The sequence below is a fragment of the Arvicola amphibius genome, chromosome X, assembly GCF_903992535.2.
Source record: "Arvicola amphibius chromosome X, mArvAmp1.2, whole genome shotgun sequence".
Classification (NCBI taxonomy): Eukaryota; Metazoa; Chordata; class Mammalia; order Rodentia; family Cricetidae; genus Arvicola; species Arvicola amphibius.
The window spans coordinates 62,473,648-62,489,993 of record NC_052065.1 but is presented as its reverse complement, the minus strand read 5'-3'; the positions used below and the strand labels follow the sequence as shown (position 1 = coordinate 62,489,993).

The 16,346-nt window shown below is 40.6% G+C and overlaps 1 protein-coding gene across 1 annotated transcript in view; it reads right to left on the bottom strand.

The window, feature by feature from the left end:
• Positions 1-903: 903 nt before the first annotated feature.
• The window catches only part of Chic1 (cysteine rich hydrophobic domain 1), a 47,968-nt gene continuing 32,525 nt past the window's right edge, over positions 904-16,346 (bottom strand). Inside the window, exons 4-6 of the mRNA XM_038316295.2 lie at positions 9,731-9,787; positions 9,404-9,463; positions 904-7,423 (exon numbers count right to left, since the gene is read on the bottom strand). Of these exons, the coding sequence (XP_038172223.1) occupies positions 7,373-7,423; positions 9,404-9,463; positions 9,731-9,787 (168 nt within the window). The 3' untranslated portion in view covers positions 904-7,372. The remainder of the gene's footprint in view (positions 7,424-9,403; positions 9,464-9,730; positions 9,788-16,346) is intronic.

Here is a 16,346-nt window from a genome sequence, read left to right as displayed (position 1 = left end):
AAATTCAATAAATGGCATAAATTACTCATAGAATCAGACACAATTCTAAGCAATGGGATTTTGCAATATGCAAAATACTGTCATTTAAAGGAAGCTTCAAGTAATGATCTTTACAAAGATTTATTTAATATTAGTTTCATTACTAATCCCAGCTGGTCTGGAACCTGCTAGTGTGGAATTTACTATGTAGATCATGCTGGCTTTGAGTTTATCATAACCTTTCTGCTTCCGGCCCCCAAGTGCTGGGATTAGAGGTCCTGAGCCACCATGTCTGGTTTGTTGAATTTAGGTGTTAGATTGCTACCAATGGGGTTGGAAGGAACTTTCTTTTTTCTTTTTTTTTTTTCAGTTTTCCAAGGCAGGGTTTCTGTGTCATTCTGCAATTCCCTCTATAGGGCTGGCCCTGAACTCAGAGACCCGCCTGCTTTTGCCTCCTGAGTGCTGGGACTAATGTACACCACCAACCACCCTGTGGAAGAAACTTTCTAAAGTGAACATGTTTAACCTTAACTATGGTGATTGCTTCATAAGGTCTAAACTTATGTAAAGTTAATATAAATTAATATAAATTAACTTTATCATACAACATGATTAAATGTGACTTGGAAGTAAGCCAAATAAACCCTTTCCTATTAAAAAAGAAAAGTGGAAAAAGTTCTTTTAATTACATTTAGGTATTTATTTTTATTCATTTATTTATATTCTTTCTCTGGGGGAGGGCATGTGAAGAGGTCAGAGGAAATCTTGTAGGAGTTGGTTCTCTCCTTTCACCGAGTAGCTCCCAGGAATTGAACTCAGGTCACCAGGCTTGCCAACAAGTGCCTCTGTACCAGCTGAGTTCTTGTACCCACCCCCAAGTAATGAAAACATAAAGAAGGTGCACCCCAAAGCCACAGGCTTCAATTCATTAACACAGATTTGTACTTTATTGGAATTTTGCATCCTGAGAATAAAATTTTAACTGACAAGTGAACAAGGACAGAAGCAGCAGTGAAAGTTTCAGAGGCAGGGAGCCTTCGTTTTGGCACAGCTGTATAGAGGTTGAGTTCTTCCAGGGGAGTCAATCCTGGACTCCAGGGGGAAGAGGAATTCATTCCACAGGCTACATAACACTACAAGATGCATGAAAGTTCTTGGTTTGAAGGACATATCCACTGTTATTCTCTTCTGGTAAAGCTGTCCAAACAGGAATCCTCTGCCAAAATGAAGAAGTCACTTATATTTCAACTAGATTTTTTTGAACAATGACAGCTCTGTAGCTATCTGGATGTCCTGTTCTTGCAGTAGAGATTCACACTTGTATGTGGTTAGTCCAAGGATGGCAAACTAGCTTGTAGATTATATAATTTCAAACATTTGTAACTTGTTCCAAAGTCCAGGCATTAAAACAGTTTCCAACTATTTGCTTACAATAAAACAGAAAAGCAGGAAAATTGTGCCAAGATAAAAGCAAATCAAATAAGCAGGAGTAAAAGGAACATTCAAGAACTTATTGCCTTGCTTATCATACAGACATCACATAAACTTTAAGAGGCTGAGAAATTGTCATTTAGACCAACATGACACCAAAACACTGCACATTTGCAATCCTGTGTGTGTACATGGACACGCCTCAATGAATCAGTACAGTTCCAGAATCCTGAAACAAACCAAAACTGAAGGCAAATTATAATCCGAACGTATAGCCCGATCTAGCCAATACTCACTCTCTCTCTCTCTCTCTCTCTCTCTCTCTCTCTCTCTCTCTCTCTCTCTCTCTCTCTCTCTCTCCATCATCATCCAGGAACTAGGAAGCAATATGTTGAGAGGGTCAAATAATCCTGATTCTATTAGAAAAGTGGCTCCCAACTTTTTCATTATACAGATCTCTAAATTCCTTCCCCATTTTCAAGTATATATTAAAGTACACTTAAGGATGCCTTCCTATTTTCCATTAAATACAAGCACACTTCTGTTCACAGTTTCTGATCACTGTTGGTAAGCAATGTTGAAAGACAGAAAAGGAAAGAACATGAGCAAAATGTATGCTGATTCCATGTCTTGTTTGGCTGGTGGAGAAGCAATGTGATAGGTCAGTGTGTGGCCTTTAGTGTTATTTTTTGAATTAATTCTTGAAAAGGGCTCCAGGATACTTTCCACTGCTCTCTTTATCTGCCCCAAGCTAGAACCACTGGTTTACACTCACCTGTTCTCCCTAAATCAAGTATTAATAGAGTACAATCATTCATGTTTAACAAATAGGGTATTGGCAACAAAAGTGACTATCGAAAAAAATAAATCAACCACAATCAATCAACTGTAGGGTGTTACCAAGAAAGAAAACAACAGTGTGGATTGAAAGCCACATCTCCTTAGAAATTATATAATTATTCGGTCCAATATTTCTTTTAGTCAGTTTCTAAGCATATGAGCACACGGAAAAGACCTTCAATATCCCTGTGAGGTAGGTCCAGATTGTCGTCCCCACTTCAACAATGAGGACATGAGGTACAGAGGGATTAAGTAGCCGAGCTAAAAATTAAACCAAAAGTGACTTGGGGTTGAACTCTAGGCCATTTTCCTTTCCACTTAATTTTCTAAATTCATTCCAATAGATTTTGTTGAGGGTAGGGAACTTGGTGAGACACTGAAGCAGATGTGAAATTGAATATGCAACTCTTCACATAGTCTAAGGGGACACTTTTCCATGTCTGCTGTTGTCACAGCTCCAATTCTTGCCTGGATACCAACTGCATAGTTGTATCCCACAAGCAAACAGAGATCCCAGCCCTTGCTTCCTAGGGAAATACCATTCACTTTTCTCAGCACAGAGGGGATAGGTCTACCAGAGATTTGGTTCTTTGAGTGTGCTTTTATTAACACACATCGACTAGCAGCCAGCCAGCAAACTGAACTCAAACTGCGCAAGGCACTGTGAGTTTCCACCAAGTCCGCACAGCAAAGATCTTGCACGGCTTCTCAGAACCATGGTGTGTTAGATCATTTCTCATGGTTTTTTTTGTTGTCCAGCTCAAGGTTCAACCCTCTCCTTTTACAGATGCAAACACTGACATGTACTTTAGGTCACTTGCCCAGGGGCCACAATATGAGATTGTTTCTTCATTAAGTCTGACTTCAACAAACTGGGGGCCACAATATTAGACTGTTTCTTCATTAAGTCTGACTTCGACAAAATTCACAGAAAATGGAACATATTCTCAGGTTGCCATCATCAAAATAAAAAGGCTGGCTCAGAATCAGGTAAGGAAATGTTGGAACAAGGTAAGGATTACATACATACATACATACATACATACATACATACACACACACACACACAAACTCACACATACATACACGGAAGGATATACTTATAGATATCCTTCAATTATTTTTAGCTCACAAGTATATGAACAAGTATTAATAAACTTATTCTTTACCATGAAAAATCTCCCAACAGTTCACCACTCAAGGGATACTGAATGACTTGATAGTTGTAAAATAGATCCTTTTCTTTTCTTTTTTTTAAAAAAAGAAGCAGATTTTTATAGGCATATTTGGACTTAATTTCAATGAACTTGAACACTTCCAGTTAATTTAGTAAAAAAAAATATTTCTACTATGTGAATTGTTCCAATTAAACAGGTAAGTATACTCTATATTTGCCTAGGGCATATAGTAAATTCAAATGAAATTTTGTTTGGGGTCTGCATGTTCAAGTAGTGCTATAATTTTTAAGTGGCAGCTTATCTGTAAACAAAAATCAAAGTGCTAATGACTTGTAAAGGTCACAGACATTTGTAAATACCTAACTCTTGATATGTTTACAAATGTTATTGAGCTTTACTCAAATTATCAAAGGCAACAATAACTCTCAGTAAAATGGCAATGGTAGGCATGAACACAGTTAAATTTCTGAGATATTAGTGTTTATAGAACATGCTAGTATAGGAAATATATGAGTTTTAGTAGGGTCTTTAATCAAAGACCACTGTCCTTCCAGAACCATGTTGAATTCTATGCTTACTAGCATTAAAATTACAGTAATCTAAAGTAACTGATAGTTTTATTCAATGATATTTTGTCATTAATGTATCTCATGTTTGGAAGATAAGTAAATGGGCTTAAATAAGAGGCAATCAATAACCTTGTGCTATCATGCCTAGTTGAAAATAATCATTTCTAATAATCTATCAATTCATTCACTCTGCTTTCTTCCACATACCATGCTATCTTTGAAAAAGACAAGGCACTTTCCCATCTACTTCTAAAGTTACAATAATCTCTTTCCTAAATTAACATGTGGTAAGAGGGGAAAAACATAGAGGACATGTCTGAGATCGAGTTATTCTGCTAATGACATTTGTCCATATTTTTATTAATAATATAGATGCTACTTGCCTTATGGACAAGCTTTAAAATGACCAGTTGAATCAATTTATTAAGCCAGAATCATAACAGAAACCATGCTCTTTCTTCTCTTTGGAGTCAGGGTCTCATTCTGTAGCCCAGGCTGTCTTCCAATTCATGGCAAATCTCTTGCTTTAGCTTCTGAAATTGTGGGATTAAAAGTGCAAACCAGTACGCCAGGTTTTTCAGAATGTGACTTAGAAAAAAAGTCTTTTAACTTGCAATCTCCAAGTCTGGGGAGATTGAAATGCTTTGGCAAAAACATGCTATTTTAAAACGCTTTTCCTCTGGAAACTACCATGGCAGTTTTAATAAAGGGATATCATGTATCAAAGAAATTAAAGTTAATCTTTTTCAATCAAAAATAACTTTCACAAAATGTTGGCTAACCCAATGGAAAAATACAAGTTACACTCTATCCTGAGGCTAAGGGAAAAACAGTTTGGTGGGGGAGGAGTTAGAGACCAAGGTGCACTCTGTCACATTAGCATTTATTGTGAGTCATTTCAAGAAGAAAGAATCTCGCCCCCAACCAAACTAATCACCCCTCTCGCGGGGAAGCAGTGTGAAACAAAGTCACATAAGAAAGAAAAGAAAAAAGCCAGATTATTTTCCTGGTAGTTCGAGAAACTATGATTAGTCAATCACTATATTGAACAATCAATACATTTATGAATGAGTAGTTCCAATCGAATTGACATATTGTAAACTGTTTTTTTTAAATGACAAATACTATTGTAACTTGAATTTTACTTGGTCACCTCCAGATACAAGCTATTCCTATTTTAATATCTGTTTCATGGAAACAATTCATTACACTTCTTGTTTTTTGTGTTGTGGAACAAAATGAAGTGTGATTTGTCCATGGCAGAAAAAGTTTCAATGATCACTACTTGGTCAAATTCTAAGGCTCAAGACGTAATGTAAGATTGCCGAGGGCTGACATTCACAAGGAATTGTCTTACCAGTGAGGATTAAGATCCTGTATTATGATGGAATGGAAATCAATTTTGGTATTTAAATGTCACAGTATGAAGCATAAATCTGATGACATTAGCTGCAACATAAAACATAGATATGATTTTCCCTGACCTTAGCTATAAAACAAGACACTGGGTATGCATTTTCAGAGGCTTTCTTCTTGTCTATAAAAATACACCTTCAATTCTGCAGCAGGCAGACATATTTGCAGGCATACACAATATACTAGAATTTAGAGATCTGGGGTGGCTGGGTGGCATGGGGGGGATGGGTCTCCAAAAGTGTTTGTGCAAACCATTAGAACAACATCACACTGGTCTTTCCTCCTCTGGTCAAGGTCTAAGGATTTCAGATTAGGCATAACTTTTAAAAGTGGCTTAAAAAGGCTTGACCTTGTATGCAGAAATGATTGTTCTGTTCAATGAAATGAACTTACTTAAAAGCAGTTAAGAGTAGAAGGATAAAGAGAATGTATTCAGTAACTGCAAGTACAAACAATGCCCATATACAGGCATTCCCTTGCAACTGAATTCATGTGATAGCAAACTTTCGTTATATTTTAATTTCAAATTGTAGTAAAACCAGAGTGGTAATCTCACTCAATTTAACTGTAAAAAAAAGAGAGAAAGATGCATGTACCAACCAAAACACGTGACCAATTTATAAACAGAATACAATTTTATCTAAATTTTACTTGTCTTTCCTCATTGATAATTTCCAAATGTTTAGAAAAGATTCTCAAGCAGAGGGCATAGTCCATAGCTAAGTTTCTCAGCACTCTTTCTCAATGTAGAATGGAGGATAAAATGTGGCTTTCATGGAGGCCTTGATATCTCACAAGATTAAAAATCTCAAAACACTTTTTTGATATTTTTTTTGAGACAGGGTTTCTCTGTGTAGCCCTGGATGTCCTGGAACTTATTATACAGATCAGGCTGGACTTGAACTCAGAGATCCACTGCTTTAGCCTCCTAAGTACTGGGATTAAAGGCCTGTACCAGGATGAATTGGCTCTCAAGACACTTAAAAAGGGAAATTCTATGTATTTTCAAAGGAGGGAAAAGATACACAGGGGAAAGGAAATGGGAGCTAACGCAGCCATAAGATGAGTTAGATGTCAACTATTTTGGGGGGTGGAGCGGAGGACAAATGGAGAGCAGTGAATTAAATGGAAAAAAATAAGATTCTTGGTCTCAGGTGTAATGCACAAGGTCTGAACTAATGGTTTCAATTTTAATCCACTTTGTTAGGAAGGGCAATCTTGCCCCACACCTGAAATTTAACATACTCATGTTGGCTTTGCCACAAAACAGCATGTTAAAGGTCTCTACATTCAAAAGGATGCTTGCAAACTTCATATCAAAATCTACGTGGAAATGTTGGCAATACATTAATAATAATAATAATTCTGTAAACCATGGCATACCACATTTTACATTATGCAAAGAGACAATATTTACAAGTCTTTAGGAGTTTAAATATTTTATCCACTAACATAAGTGACAATTTAGCAAAGTGCAGGAGGAAACCAGTGCTATTAATTGCATGTTCTTTAAAAGCAGAGTAAAACCATTTCTAAAAGCTACCAAAAGCGTATTTGGGTGTGTCCAGTAAGGGACTACAGAGCATTAAATAGCCTAGAAAATGATGCACATTTAGAAACGGTGAGTGTGAAAATCCTAAGGCAGCATGCTCAGAACAAGGGTTTTGTTTGTTTCTTTACACACCAGCACTGATGTTTAGTGTCAACTACATATAATTGTATATGTTTGTGTGTATTTATTTAAAAATTGAGAGTGCAAAACACAAGCCTCATTTAATAACAAAAAAGATGTGCAAATTGCCTTCTTAAATCAACACAAATAAAGGAGTGAGAAGAATATTCTACTGTTATAAAGAATAAATTGAACACAGCAAAGGAGACTTCTCCATTCCAAGATCATCTACAAGGCACTAAGGGTAGGAAATGACAGATAACACAGAAGTGACCAAACAAAACTCCTCAGTCAGGTCGGAATATGGGGTATTTTGGTAAGAATTCTATTAGGATTACCTGTAAAAAAAAAAAAAAAAAGAAAAGAATATATTGACAAAATAGTCTTCATTTAATGTACATAAACCTGCAAAGTCTAGTTGATTTCCACAGGACTGTATTTTCATTCTGAATTACAGAAAGTAAGTAAAATATACAAGATGTGACAAAACAGGCCATGTTTTTCAAAACTGAACAGGATGGTGAACCTGTTATTCTTTTGGTCCCCGCCCCTTTCCACGCCCACTCCCTGCGACCTCTGGTCTCTTGGAGTCATCCTGAATCTCTTCTCTCTCTCTCTTCTCACTGCCCCCTTTTGCGTGTGCACACGCCCCCCCCTCTCTCTCCCTCCCTCCCTCTCTCTCTCTTGCTCTCTCTCTTTCTCTCTCTATCTATCTTTCTCCCTTTTTTCCTCCCTCCCTTGACCCGCACTGTGGAGCACCCCCCTTCTCTTAATAAACAATCCTCCCACGCACGTGGTCGCGTCCTGGGGTCTCCCTTCCTCCGGCTCCGCGATACACCCCACGCCGCAAAAGAAGAACATCAGAACCTACCCGCTAGAACTGACAGCTGCTATGGCCTGATTTCCAACAGTTACTTACTTAGAACCAAATTCTATTCCATTTTTATATCCTAGAGCCAAGTAGAAGAGATTAAAACTACTTTATACAGATTAGGAAAAAAATACCAGTTTTTATTTTATTTTTCAATTAAAGAAGCTAATATTAGTTGAGGATTATTATTTTTTGAAAGTTGTTTGCAAAATAGGAGTTGTCCAAACGACTGACTATAAAACAACTGAATTGCAGAAGGGTTTACAAGATTTCTGTTTTTGTGAGACAATAGCCTCAATTTGTGGCCCTGGCCCGCCTGGAACTCTCTCTATAGATCAAGCCGGCCCCAAACTCACAGACACCTACCTGCTTCTGCTTCCAAGTGATGGAATTAAAGGCAGGAGGAATTTCTATTACTAAGCTATTATTACCATCATGATGAAGGCAGTCCTAAGGATCAAACTCAGGGCTCTAGATGCTGGACAAGCACTTTACCAACTGCACTATAGTCTCAGACCCGGTGTGTTGAATGATAAACAATGGGAGCGTGGAAGATCCACGATGGTGGACTAGATCATGCTCTTTATAAGTGCTCTTATGCTTTATGATTAAAGCTGCCTGTTTTCTCTTCTTTTTGAAATTGTTTTGAGATAGGGTCTCATTATGTTGCCCTGGCTGGCCTGAAAATTAGAGATCCACTTGCCCCTGACACCCAAGTGCTGGGATGAGAGGTGTGTGCCATTGCACCCAGCAGGACTGCATATTTTCAGTAAAAATTCTTAGCCAATATTTAAATCTATTTTAATAGATTTTATTTATTCAATAGTTTATTCACTCCAAGTTCAATTTCAGCCAAGTTAAAGATGAACCAGATAGCCAGGTGGTGGTGGCACCTGAAGGCACAGGCAGGCGGATCTCTTGGGAGTCTGAGGCCAGCCTGGTCTACCGAGTGTGAGTTCCAAGACAGCCAGGGCTGTTACACAGAGAAACCCTGTCTCGAAAAACTAAACCAAACAGGAAAAACAAAACAAACAAAAACCAACAAAAAAAGAGAAAAGCCAGGTACGAGATGACTTTATGGGGGGAAAAAAGAGAGAGAGAGAAGAAAAAAGAAAAGCCAGGGCTATGGGTCCAGAATTGAAAGTTAATTCCTTATGGAAGTTTTTTTTTTCTTTTTGACAAGCTAGGCAGCAGCTGTTCTCAGTGTTGTATGTTAGGGTGTACAACATTTTGAGCTGAGACTTAAGATGTACATTATCTGTAGGCTTTCAAGATACTTTAGGTTGGCCACAAATCTAAAGAAAATGAATGGTGGCCTCTGTGCCCCAACAGACAGAAGTTCAGGCTGAGAAGCTAAAGGGCATGAACAACAGATGGCAAACACAGTAAGCAACGCATAGCATTTGGGGTGAAATCACAAGAATAATGAAAACAGCTTCATACTTACATATTCCATCATGTTGCTAGTTTCACATTTCCTTTTAGTCAACTTCCAGTGCAAAGCAAGCTAAAAAGGTAGAGTTTGGTTAAGAATTTTTCTATCATCTTTGGTTAATTGCAATGTACTCCATTTGAATAAGAGTAAAATCTAGGCTGCATGGCCTAAAACAGCGCCTCAGATACCTTACCCAGAACATATGCTAGGAATGGGCTAACAGGATTGGTTTGCTAATCCATTCCTTTGTGTGTTGGATTAATTCACTTAGTACTTACTTTTTCAATTTGATAATTCAAAACTACAAATAGGGTGTCCCACTTGCCTTAAATTTCTTACCTTGTGGTATAATCTGTTATTTTCCCATTCTAGTAACTTCTGAATTGATCTTCTGGTCTAAGAAAAAGGATTAAGATTCCATGAGAACGTAACTTGAACATTATAAGCTACATGTATCTGTGTTTTTTGTCTTCTTGTATGGCATTACTCATTTTTCTGTTTTTTTAATTACAAATCAGAAAAAAGTGCAACATATATAGAAACTACCAAAAGTGAAATAACACTTTGAGTAGCTACTGCATAGCTATAAAAGAAGATCTCTCCACCCCCTCATCCATCTATCTATCCATCCATCAAATTTTAATTTATGCCTTTTAAAAAAGATTTATTTATTAAGCATAAAATGTACTGCTGGCAAGAAAGTCACCAGGTCCCATTACAGATGGGTTGTGAGCCACCATGTGGTTGCTGGGAATTGAACTCGGGACTTCTGGGAGAGCAACCAGTGTTCTTACCCTCTGAGCCATCTCTCCAGCCCCTAATTTATGCTTTTCCAAATGAAGTACACATATGAATTGCTCTGTGGTACGTGCCATACACTGGACAGCTATGGAAAGCCATCAACAGTGCTAACATGGAGTAGCAGCAGTTGTGGGCCTCACACAGATGTTCGAGAACCTTTCTCGGGACTACTTTTTCAGTAAACACCTCACATTCCAAACTAAGCTGGTTCAGCCCAGGTTTTCCTAGCAGATGGTGAAGTGGAAAGGACAGATGCAAGGCAGGAACCGGATAGAGCCTAGTCTCTCCATCCTAATCCATTCAAAATGCATGCATATTGGAGGGTGTAAAAAAGTCTCTAAAGCTTTTGAAAAGCTGGAAGATTACCAGGCATTTTATATTCTTATTGGAAACCGAGAAAGGATTTTTGATTAACATAAAAGAAGGAAAGCCAGATGCTCCCTAGCATTTGGGAGGGGAGGCGAACTCCTGTGAGTTCTGCACAGTCAGGAGTCGGTGCCACACAGTGAGATTCTGCCTCAAAATACATAAATAAGAAAAGAAGGGAGGAAGGAGTCATTTGTAAAAAAAATTGAAAAGAAAATTCAGTAGCAAGGTGAAAGATCTGTATTTTGATCATGAAATGAAGCATTCTCTTGTTGAACTGTCCACACTGCTTCAGGGCAATACACAAATGACAAAGAAAACCCTCAGACTTGTCAGAAACCACCAAAGACCTTCAGAGACAAAAAGAATGTTGAGAAAGAACAAAGGTAAAGCCATCACGTGTCCTGATGTAAAACTCTTAATTGAAAGGAGAATCAAACAATGGGACACTAGTGTAAAAGACAGACGAAATGGCTGCTCTTTCATAGGACTGGGATTTAGTTTCTAGCATCCATGTTGGGAGGGAAGGCCAGTTTCTGAATGGTGTTGGGAACTGGATATCTAAGGGTAAGCGTGAAGTTGGTCATAGCTTACTTATATTAACTAACATGAATTAAAAGCTTAAATATTTACTCAGAAGCTATAAAACTCATTTTTTTTTTAAAAAAAAGACAATACGCAATAAGCTCCTTAATACTGCTTTTGGCAATGCTTTCTTTTACTATGAACCCAACAAAAACACCCACCAAAAATAAAACAATAACAGAAAACAGTAGCACCTCTCCCAACCCCCATCCAAAAACCCACAAAACATAAAACCCACACAGGGAGAAAATAAAAAAAGAAATCAAAAGGCAACGCACAGAATGTGAGAGCATTATCTGCAAGTCCTACATCTGAATCAAACTCCAAAACATGTAAAGAACCCCCACAAAGGAACAGAAAAGAACAAAACAACCAGCAAAGAACCAGTCCAAACCGGTCCATTAGCAGCCGGGCTACCTGGTGTAACAGGAAAAACAAAAGTCTTTAGGCTTTTGTTCAAACCACTCTGCTTTTAATTTCTCACCAGGGGTGGGAGGTGGGGGGGGGGGATGGCATGTGGTGGGAGTAGGGAAGAAGCCAGCCATTTTGGAAGGATGCCTCCTTCATTACCTAATCATGGCTTCCCTCCCTACCTGTCTGCCTATCGGGAAATCTGTCTAATTCCTAGTTCTCAGTATGATGATCGGTAGACCACTTTCAAGCCACCTTTTTCATTGCTGAGACTAGCAGAATCCTGAAGGAGCAGAAGGAGGGAAAGGGTGAAATTTAGTAGGGGATGGTCGTGCACGCCTTTAATCCCAGCACTCGGGAGGCTGAGGTAGATGGATCTGTGTGATTTCAGCCCAGCATGGTATACAAAGTAAGTCATACACCTGAATCAAACTCCAAAACATGTAAGAACCCCCAAAATGGAACAGAAAACAACAAAACAACCAGCATAGAACCAGTCCAAACTGGTCCATTAGCAGAAGGGCCACCTGGTGAAACAGGAAAAACAAAAAGTCTTTAGGCTTTTGTTCAAACCACTCTGCTTTTAATTTCTCACCAGGGGTGGGAAGTGGGGGGGGGGGAGGATGGAGTGTGGTGGGGGTAGGGAAGAAGCCAGCCATTTTGGAAGGATGCCTCCTTCATTACCTAATCATGGCTTCTCTGCCTGTCTGCCTATCGGGAAATCTGTCTAATTCCTAGTTCTCAGTATGATGATCGGTAGACCACTTTGAAGCCACCTTTTTCATTGCTGAGACTAGCAGAATCCTGAAGGAGCAGAAGGAGGGTAAGGGTGAAATTTAGGAGGGGATGGTCGTGCACGCCTTTAATCCCAGCACTCGGGAGGCTGAGGTAGATGGATCTGTGTGATTTGAGCCCAGCATGGTTTACAAAGTAAGTCATACACCTGAATCAAACTCCAAAACATGTAAAGAACCCGCACACCTGAACAGAAAACAAAACAACAAGCAAAGAACCAGTCCAAATGGGTCCATTAGCAAAAGGGCCACCTGGTGAAACAGGAAAAACAAAAGTCTTTAGGCTTTTGTTCAACCACTCTGCTTTGAATTTCTCACCAGGGGTGGGAAGTGGGAGGGGGGGAGGATGGCATGTGGTGGGGGTAGGGAAGAAGCCAGCCATTTTGAAGGATGCCTCCTTCATTACCTAGTCATGGCTTCTCTCCCTACCTGTCTGCCTATAGGGAAATCTGTATAATTCCAAGATGATGATCGGTAGACCACTTTGAAGCCACCTTTTTCATTGCTGAGACTAGCAGAATCCTGAAGGAGCAGAAGGAGGGAAAGGGTGAAATTTAGGAGGGGATGGTCGTGCACGCCTTTAATCCCACCACTGGGGAGGCTGAGGCAGATGGATCTGTGTGATTTCAGCCCAAATGGTATACAAAGTAAGTCATACACCTGAATCAAACTCCAAAACATGTAAGAACCCCCACAATAGAACAGAAAAATACAAAACAACCAGCAAAGAACCAGTCGAAACCGGTCCATTAGCAGAAGGGCCACCTGGTGAAACAGGAAAAACAAAAGTCTTTAGGCTTTTGTTCAAACCACTCTGCTTTTAATTTCTCACCAGGGGTGAGAAGTGGGAAGGGGGGGGATGGAGTGTGGTGGGGGTAGGGAAGAAGCCAGCCATTTTGGAAGGATGCCTCCTTCATTACCTAATCATGGCTTCTCTCCCTACCTGTCTGCCTATCGGGAAATCTGTCTAATTCCTAGTTCTCAGTATGATGATCGGTAGACCACTTTGAAGCCACCTTTTTCATTGCTGAGACTAGCAGAATCCTGAAGGAGCAGAAGGAGGGAAAGGGTGAAATTTAGTAGGGGATGGTCGTGCACGCCTTTAATCCCAGCACTCCGGAAGCTGAGGCAGATGGATCTGTGTGATTTGAGCCCAGCATGGTTTACAAAGTAAGTCATACACCTGAATCAAACTCCAAAACATGTAAAGAACCCCCACAACTGAACAGAAAACAAAACAACAAGCAAAGAACCAGTCCAAACCGGTCCATTACCAGAAGGGCCACCTGGTGAAACAGGAAAAACAAAAGTCTTTAGGCTTTTGTTCAAACCACTCTGCTTTGAATTTCTCACCAGGGGTGGGAAGTGGGAGGGGGGGGAGGATGGAGTGTGGTGGGAGTAGGGAAGAAGCCAGCCATTTTGGAAGGATGCCTCCTTCATTACCTAGTCATGGCTTCTCTCCCTACCTGTCTGCCTATCGGGAAATCTGTCTAATTCCTAGTTCTCAGTATGATGATCGGTAGACCACTTTGAAGCCACCTTTTTCATTGCTGAGACTAGCAGAATCCTGAAGGAGCAGAAGGAGGGAAAGGGTGAAATTTAGTAGGGGATGGTCGTGCACGCCTTTAATCCCAGCACTCGGGAGGCTGAGGTAGATGGATCTGTGTGATTTGAGCCCAGCATGGTTTACAAAGTAAGTCATACACCTGAATCAAACTCCAAAACATGTAAAGAACCCGCACACCTGAACAGAAAACAAAACAACAAGCAAAGAACCAGTCCAAATGGGTCCATTAGCAAAAGGGCCACCTGGTGAAACAGGAAAAACAAAAGTCTTTAGGCTTTTGTTCAACCACTCTGCTTTGAATTTCTCACCAGGGGTGGGAAGTGGGATGGGGGGAGGATGGCATGTGGTGGGGGTAGGGAAGAAGCCAGCCATTTTGAAGGATGCCTCCTTCATTACCTAGTCATGGCTTCTCTCCCTACCTGTCTGCCTATAGGGAAATCTGTATAATTCCAAGATGATGATCGGTAGACCACTTTGAAGCCACCTTTTTCATTGCTGAGACTAGCAGAATCCTGAAGGAGCAGAACGATGGACAGGGTGAAATTTAGGAGGGGATGGTCGTGCACGCCTTTAATCCCACCACTGGGGAGGCTGAGGTAGATGGATCTGTGTGATTTCAGCCCAGCATGGTATACAAAGTAAGTCATACACCTGAATCAAACTCCAAAACATGTAAGAACCCCCACAATAGAACAGAAAAATACAAAACAACCAGCAAAGAACCAGTCCAAACCGGTCCATTAGCAGAAGGGCCACCTGGTGAAACAGGAAAAACAAAAGTCTTTAGGCTTTTGTTCAACCACTCTGCTTTGAATTTCTCACCAGGGGTGGGAAGTGGGAGGGGGGGAGGATGGCATGTGGTGGGGGTAGGGAAGAAGCCAGCCATTTTGGAAGGATGCCTCCTTCATTACCTAATCATGGCTTCCCTCCCTACCTGTCTGCCTATCGGGAAATCTGTCTAATTCCTAGTTCTCAGTATGATGATCGGTAGACCACTTTCAAGCCACCTTTTTCATTGCTGAGACTAGCAGAATCCTGAAGGAGCAGAAGGAGGGAAAGGGTGAAATTTAGTAGGGGATGGTCGTGCACGCCTTTAATCCCAGCACTCGGGAGGCTGAGGTAGATGGATCTGTGTGATTTCAGCCCAGCATGGTATACAAAGTAAGTCATACACCTGAATCAAACTCCAAAACATGTAAGAACCCCCAAAATGGAACAGAAAACAACAAAACAACCAGCATAGAACCAGTCCAAACTGGTCCATTAGCAGAAGGGCCACCTGGTGAAACAGGAAAAACAAAAAGTCTTTAGGCTTTTGTTCAAACCACTCTGCTTTTAATTTCTCACCAGGGGTGGGAAGTGGGGGGGGGGAGGATGGAGTGTGGTGGGGGTAGGGAAGAAGCCAGCCATTTTGGAAGGATGCCTCCTTCATTACCTAATCATGGCTTCTCTGCCTGTCTGCCTATCGGGAAATCTGTCTAATTCCTAGTTCTCAGTATGATGATCGGTAGACCACTTTGAAGCCACCTTTTTCATTGCTGAGACTAGCAGAATCCTGAAGGAGCAGAAGGAGGGTAAGGGTGAAATTTAGGAGGGGATGGTCGTGCACGCCTTTAATCCCAGCACTCGGGAGGCTGAGGTAGATGGATCTGTGTGATTTGAGCCCAGCATGGTTTACAAAGTAAGTCATACACCTGAATCAAACTCCAAAACATGTAAAGAACCCGCACACCTGAACAGAAAACAAAACAACAAGCAAAGAACCAGTCCAAATGGGTCCATTAGCAAAAGGGCCACCTGGTGAAACAGGAAAAACAAAAGTCTTTAGGCTTTTGTTCAACCACTCTGCTTTGAATTTCTCACCAGGGGTGGGAAGTGGGAGGGGGGGAGGATGGCATGTGGTGGGGGTAGGGAAGAAGCCAGCCATTTTGAAGGATGCCTCCTTCATTACCTAGTCATGGCTTCTCTCCCTACCTGTCTGCCTATAGGGAAATCTGTATAATTCCAAGATGATGATCGGTAGACCACTTTGAAGCCACCTTTTTCATTGCTGAGACTAGCAGAATCCTGAAGGAGCAGAAGGAGGGAAAGGGTGAAATTTAGGAGGGGATGGTCGTGCACGCCTTTAATCCCACCACTGGGGAGGCTGAGGCAGATGGATCTGTGTGATTTCAGCCCAAATGGTATACAAAGTAAGTCATACACCTGAATCAAACTCCAAAACATGTAAGAACCCCCACAATAGAACAGAAAAATACAAAACAACCAGCAAAGAACCAGTCGAAACCGGTCCATTAGCAGAAGGGCCACCTGGTGAAACAGGAAAAACAAAAGTCTTTAGGCTTTTGTTCAACCACTCTGCTTTGAATTTCTCACCAGGGGTGGGAAGTGGGAGGGGGGGAGGATGGCATGTGGTGGGGGTAGGGAAGAA